This window comes from Anneissia japonica, unplaced genomic scaffold, assembly GCF_011630105.1.
Source record: "Anneissia japonica isolate Jap-2015-1 unplaced genomic scaffold, ASM1163010v1 scaffold665_len1252844_cov201, whole genome shotgun sequence".
Classification (NCBI taxonomy): domain Eukaryota; kingdom Metazoa; phylum Echinodermata; class Crinoidea; order Comatulida; family Comatulidae; genus Anneissia; species Anneissia japonica.
The window spans coordinates 169,834-176,919 of NW_022757135.1; the positions used below are offsets into that span (position 1 = coordinate 169,834).

The window sequence follows — 7,086 nt, forward strand, 5'->3', positions numbered from 1 at the left end:
TCTACATATTAGTAGACTCTAAAATCGATTAAATAGGCATTTGAAACCCCTAAATTGTCAAAATTTTCGGGGCTTCGATCCAGGACCACATTTGAAACCTTTTAATTGAAGGTCGAACACACCCACTTTGCTTTCGTTGGGGAAATCTGACCCCCCGTCGGGCAAATCCTGGCGCCACCCCTGAATCACTTGCTATTGATGCTTTAACTGATAATAGAAACCTTTACGATTCAAACAAATGGATAGGCTATACATGGTCGTCTGGTATATCATCTTTACAAAATGAATGTAACTTAGATGATGTTTGGATTAAACCAAACACGTTCAGTTTAGCCAATCTCAATACACGTATTACTGATTCGTTAAAAGATAACTTCTCTAATCAATGGTTAGGCCTAGAGTATTAGTAACACTCAAAACAAGATACGTACTTATTGTAAATTTATAACTACTTTTTAAAGAGAAGTTTCAGATCGTATTACAGTAAACTGAGAACCAGTGCTCACAATCTAATGATTGAGAGAGGTCGATATACTAGACCAACAATTAGTCCCGATGAGAGAATATGTAACAATTGTAGTTATGGTGAGGTAGAGGATGAATTGCACTTTTTAATAAACTGCACTCATTACTCTAACCATAGATACACTTTATTTTCGAACGTTAGGGATGGTATATATAAACAGCTTTGATAGCTTAAATGATTATGATAAATTCATTAGTCTCAAGAGTAGTCAATATTTTGACATGGTTGTTGCCACTCCTCACACATGAGCTGTTTTTATGGAGAGGGAAGTTTGTGCTTCTTGTATTGTCTTGTTGTAATTGTATTTCTTTAATGTTGTTTATCAAGATGTTTGATGTATCAATAAAGTAACCAACTATGGTATTTTGCTTTGATTTGTACTGTCTATTTAGTTGTATTTTGTTTGGAACGTCGCATCAAACCAAATCAAATCACTTGGCTTGATTTTTTTTAGGTTCGTGTGCAAAAAAAAATTCCTCATTTTTTCGTCACCGCAAAGACATCGTGCACCGTGCGATAAATATTGAATTGTAATTGAAAATTTCTTTTGTAAAACAAGCTTAATTAGAACCCGAAGAAAGTTACTTCAAATTCAATATTAATTATGAACAATTAAGGAATTCATTGAATCAATGGACCCTCATAAATACAACAAACTGAACGTTTTTAATAGGAATATTCTAGACCTATTCTAAAGACTCAAGGAACAATTTAGATGTAGGCTTACGGCCAGACAGGAGGCCGCCCAGGCCTCCTTCTACTACCGGTACTCTACTACTACTAGGCCGTAGCCTAGCCTAGTTATGAAATCATCGCACGATTTTACCTGTGCATGCACCGACCAAAAAGGACGTGACTGTATTCTCTCTCGAATGCTGAAATATTTATTTCTTTGACGAAAGTCTATCAAAATAGCATTACAAAAAGTTCTTTCTAACACAATGGCTATGTTCTCACACGGCAGCTAATGGTTAGCAGGATCCGGATCCTGCTAACGGTTAGCGCTAACCGATCGGGCGTTCTCACGCAGGTGCTAACGATTAGCGCTAACGGTTAGCTCCCGATCCGGATACTAGGGCTGTCGTGAGAACCAGGCTAATACAAATTACAATAGTTATTCATCGTATCCGTACTGTACTGCTGATGTGTGTCCAAACGCGTACTGCAGGAGCAAAAATCAGCATACGCACAGCTAAATGTAAATACGCACACGTTTACTGATCATATCACTATAGCAACCGATGACTGCTACAACAGTTTGGTTACAAAAACCTAAAACTAAACTAAAACTAAAAGACGGCGATTGACTTATAAAGCAATTAGTAGAGCATGCATCGTACACTAAATGGAAAATTATTACACTTAGGTTAGATTTAATGCATTCAAAAAATTCCTTCGGGCCTTGCAGGCCCTCAGGAAATTTTTTCAAGCATTAAATCTAACTTTCGTATAATAATTTTCCTATAGTGTACTATCCGAGCTCTACTAATTGCTTATTAGCACTAGAATAGGTATATTCATCGCATAGGGACCATGTAGGGCCTAATATACGCTATAAATGTCTCCAAAGGTGAGGCATCTACATGACGCCTTATTTACGTCACTAAATAAACTGATTCACTATAAACTCACTGCGTCATACGACGCGACGGTCGTACGGCCGTCGCACGACGAATCCAACTCCACTCACGATGAGCGATAGACCACGCGACGCCGTCTGCTGACTCTCGGTCTGTGGCAGTCTTGCGCTCGTTGTGCGCGCGTCGTCGCATTGTGTTCTTTATAGAATCGCATCGGCCGGCGTCCATTGGGCGCAGTGAGTAGCCGGTTTTAGATAGACCCGTAGGCCTACGTATAACCATAAACAATATCCCTTTAACACTGCCAAAGTCAAAATAAACAAGTGTTAATTCCGGAATGATACCGGATACATTTCCATTTACTGTACATGAACGAAAAAGTCCTGGTTTATCCCGAGTTGCACCCATTTTACACCGGCAACGAATGCAGATTCAAATACCACCCTTATGTTGCGATGATGATCAATCTTGACCGTAGATACGCCATTGTCTACTGGTGTACCGCAAGCATTATTATATATTATTACTTCATCATGCAAACCTTCAAACAATATTTTTGAGGTCCTTCTTAAATGTTGGTGTAAGGTTCATGATTCTTTAAATATCGTACCAATAATGTATAATTTGGCTTCTCACAAACTACTTACTGTATAGTAATTATAATGTGCCTATGATCGTCTAGTATTTACCATGAGAGACTGCACTAAGAAATACTTTAAAATATTGAAAAATGCACTTTTCAACTTGCGACCAGTGGTTGTAAAGTATTATGTTCTGACCTATATTTGAATTTTATATTGCTAATAATAAAATCAATAATGCATATCTGACGGATTATGGTCTACAGGAAATACGTTTTCTATTCTTAAATCTCTTTGTTATTTGATTCCTCTAACTTTCCTTATAAATAACAATGTCCTCGCTAATTTGAGGCATATCGTGGCGAAATAGTTAAGTTTACAAGCCACGCCTCCTTGGCTGATGTGATTGTATTTAGCAACTACTTAATAGGGGAAGTGATCACCTGGGGGAAAATCCACGCGGCTGCAGTTAGTGAAATGCCGAATGCTAAATTTAGCTTTGTCCGCACTATCACATTTAAATTGATAAAATGTGATATGCCCATATTTGGTTGTAATACGACATCATCAAGCACATATATGGGCACATCACAAAAAAATTGTCACATAAAATTGTTAGTGTGGACAGAGCTTCAGGTAGCACACACGTAGATAAGACAATCCACTGGTCCATTCCCGAAATGTGTACTGCTTTAACGTGGTAATAGGCCATGATTTAACGAAGGTCTAAAGACTTCGGGAAGCTGGTGCGATTGCTATTCGACATCAAAGAAAAACAACTTAATGGAATAGAACCAAGACACAAAAATATATTCTTTCAACTAAGTGCACAGCACACAAAGTGATTATTCTATCAGGAACAGAAATAATATTTAACAGTCTTCTTTTTTGATAGACAGCATAAAAATTGATTGTAACAGCATCTTTGTCGTGGAAAGTATCGCATAGAAGAGGTAGAAACAAGTAGACCATTGTAAATGGTTTCGGACTTTTTAATAAGATATGTATGAAGATTATATCACCTACGCATTAAGTGTGTCTTTATCATGTTTTATAAAGCTTGTAGGCCTACTGAATAAGCACTATAGTTATTTATTTGCTGGGTGAAAAATGGAAAGCGTGATCTGTCATACAAAGAAAATAATAGATTTGTCTGGTTTACAGTGGTATTTATCAATAACACAAGGTAAACTCAAACCAAACGAAGACTTCTCGAACCAAGATGGAGGTGTTTAAAAAGTCTCTGAGACTGTGTTTGCTTTTGTTCTTCGGAGCCATCCAAGTGCATGGATTGCAAGAACAAGGTCCTATAGTTTCTACTATAAATGGTGACTATTTAGGCGAGAGCTTCTACTATTCCGAAAATCAGTATCTGAACTACAGTGGGTATTTTAACTACTTTAAAGGGATGGCGTACGCTAAGCCACCAGTTGGCGATCTTCGTTTTCGCCCTCCTGAAAAGGCAGCACCATGGTCTCACGCTTATAACGCTACTTACTTCCGGAATGCCTGTCCGCAAAGAGGTCCGCTAGGAATGACGTCAAATACCGAGGACTGTTTGTACCTCAACGTCCTTGTACCGGCAAGAAATGTAAGTTGCAGAAAGTAAATGTATTTGAAAATTACTGATTCAGATTAACGTTATCTTATTGTTATCAGAAAACACTGGATGAATTACATGATTAAAAAAATGACATCATTACTGCAATTCATGAAAAACTAAAAACAATGAAATAAATTAACCTAATGTAGCGAAATATTATGAACAGGAACAGTTTTTTCAATTCCTCGTATCAAGGAGGGTGCATGCTCCCTAGAGCAGTTGCTTGATACTATATGTACATTATTATTATAATTAAATTTGGAACAATCTGTCGGCTTGAATATCAAGTTCCGGTTTTTAGAACATTTAAGTTACTAAAATGGTAAATTAGCCATCTACGGCATGGGTATATGGAAGAGGGTTTCGGGAACGTCGTACGACCCCACCCCCCACCCCCCCCCCCAAAAAAAAAAAAAAAAAACAAAGGTCCACATTTTTTCTAAAGACATTTTTTTCTAGGGCTTTTTCACAATGACATAAAGGAAAAAGCATTGAGAGGTACCAGCTATGAGTCCAAAGACCTTGACACTTGCGTGACGTAATCTATCTCAATTCCAAGGAATGAACGTCCTCAGTCTGTGTCGATTCGGCAGCAATTTCTTTTCTTTTTTTTATATTTCTATAACGAACTGTTTTATACTTCTTGCGAAGCGAAAAAAATTTGCAGCCAATCAGAGCTCAGAAAGCGAACCGACGCTTTCGATTCGCGCGAATAAATTCGCCTAGTGGAAAACAGCTAGCCTTTTCCACTAGGCGAATTTATTCGCGAATTGAAGAAAGCGTAGGTTCATGCACACGCGCATTCACGTTTCTATCGGAGTTTTTGCTTCAATTGGTAGTTAGAACTGTTATAGTTCCTACTTTTTGCGAAGCGAAAAAAATACGCAACCAATCAGAGCTCAAGAAGCGAACCGACACTTTCCATTTCTGGTGGAGAACCGGATTTATATCCTATGCTTAGGGACAAAAATAAAACTTAAAACTTGACTGCTAGCGCCGCAGAAAAAATGTGAAAAAAAGTTTGCTGCCTACAATCTCTACTGTATCGGACAATTTAATTGGTATTTACAATTTTAATCATTTTCTCCAGAACACTATGTACATTCATTAAATTTATATCTTGGATCTACATGCTTCGTGACTTCTTTAAATGTATTTGTGGTATGCTGTATATCAGGCTAAGAAACTAAACAATACAGAATCATTCTACAGACTTTGAATTATTTAGTTTACAAAGGTAATACAGACGTTGGCCTGTATTCCTATTTTAATACATAGGCATCTATTGAATTCCCAGGCAAGTTAAGTAAACTTAAACTATTTCAACTGCAACATTATGGCAAATAGGTAGGTCTATTATAATTATTTGTTCCAGTTGACTGGTGCTCCCGTTATGGTTTGGTTCCATGCTGGGCAATACAGATTCGGATCTGGGTCCGATGACTATACTTGGGGTGTACCATTATTGGCAGCTGCCGGAGGTAACGTCATATTCGTCACATTAAACTTCCGCTTGGGGGTTTTCGGATTTCAGACAACAGGTTAGTGCGGAATAATATAATGAAATATATAGATTTATTCAATCGTTGGTATTGGGGTTGTAACTTGTTAAATCTAAAGTGGTATTATGACCAATAGTTATTCCTACCAAATGCTAGATTCTTTCGTTTTTTTTTAACTTTCCATTTAACCCTTGCCATATTAACAGCTCAAACTTTCAAACATAATACTATAAAAATTAAACAGCACTAATCACATAGTTTTATTCTTATTCTATATGTTAACGAGGAATAACTATTAATTTTCATCATGCAGTTTTGTTTCTGACAATTTATTGATCTTATGTTTTGTTCATTCTCAAAATAAGGCGATGATGTTTCTTCGGGTAACTATGGTCTGATGGACCAAAAGATGGCATTAAACTGGGTTTATGAAAATATCGAGGGTAAGACAATCATTTTCATTCTTATTATCGCTTTTTGTACCGACCAAAATTAATAATAAAGATCAAATTATTACGCAATGAAACAACTGCCACGAGGTATTACAATTCGAACTAGTGTTAAATATCGGTTTGGCGATATGTGCTCAGCTTCGGAGTGGAGGTACCATGAAATCAATGATTAGGGTCTTGCACCATGCTAAATATCGGTTAGTTGCTGGTGGATGACTTTTAATGAGTAGTAGGCACAGAGTTCCTTTCAGTACACTGCAAACTTTTATTCACACAAACTGTACGTTGGTAATCAGCTAAACTCCAGGTTTCAGATGTTAGAGAACCCTTTTTGAGTGGAGTCAGCTCAGCTCTGTACTTTCTTCTGTGTTGAATCTAACTATTGACTACTGATTACTGACTACTGACTACTGATCACTGACTACTGATCACTGACAACTCACTACTGACTACAGATTCAGTGATATGGGGGTGTTTGCCTATTATACTTTAGGTAATGGGGGTGTGTCTCAAGTAAGTCACCCCATACTTTTAGAGTTTCTGATTGGATCATAGAGAAATTCTTTCTCTATGATTGTATAACTTGTTTACCAAAAAACTGCTAACTAAGATGTATCACAAACTTCAGAGCTTAGGCTCAAAACTGACAATCATAGATTCATAGTGTGAGAAAGGCCAAGTCCAACTGACTAGGGTAAAGTTATACAAAGTCCAGTTATATTATTAGATTATCTGTATACTCAAGTTGACCATTAAAACTGTCAAACCAATTTAAGGCATTTATTAGGTGAAGGGTATCGATTCCAATGGTTATGCAAGTTAATACCATTGAACCTTAATAC

General features: G+C 37.1%; 1 protein-coding gene across 2 annotated transcripts in view; it reads left to right on the forward strand.

Moving 5' to 3' along the window:
* The first annotated feature begins 3,877 nt into the window (after positions 1-3,877).
* Positions 3,878-7,086, forward strand: part of LOC117124478 (cholinesterase-like) — a 12,218-nt gene continuing 9,009 nt past the window's right edge. Inside the window, exons 1-3 of one of the 2 annotated variants that reach the window (XM_033270712.1) lie at positions 3,878-4,278; positions 5,666-5,831; positions 6,158-6,235. In XM_033270712.1, coding sequence (XP_033126603.1) covers positions 3,910-4,278; positions 5,666-5,831; positions 6,158-6,235 — 613 coding nt within the window. In that variant the 5' untranslated portion in view covers positions 3,878-3,909. The remainder of the gene's footprint in view (positions 4,279-5,665; positions 5,832-6,157; positions 6,236-7,086) is intronic. The other variant, XM_033270713.1, reaches the window with a different exon arrangement.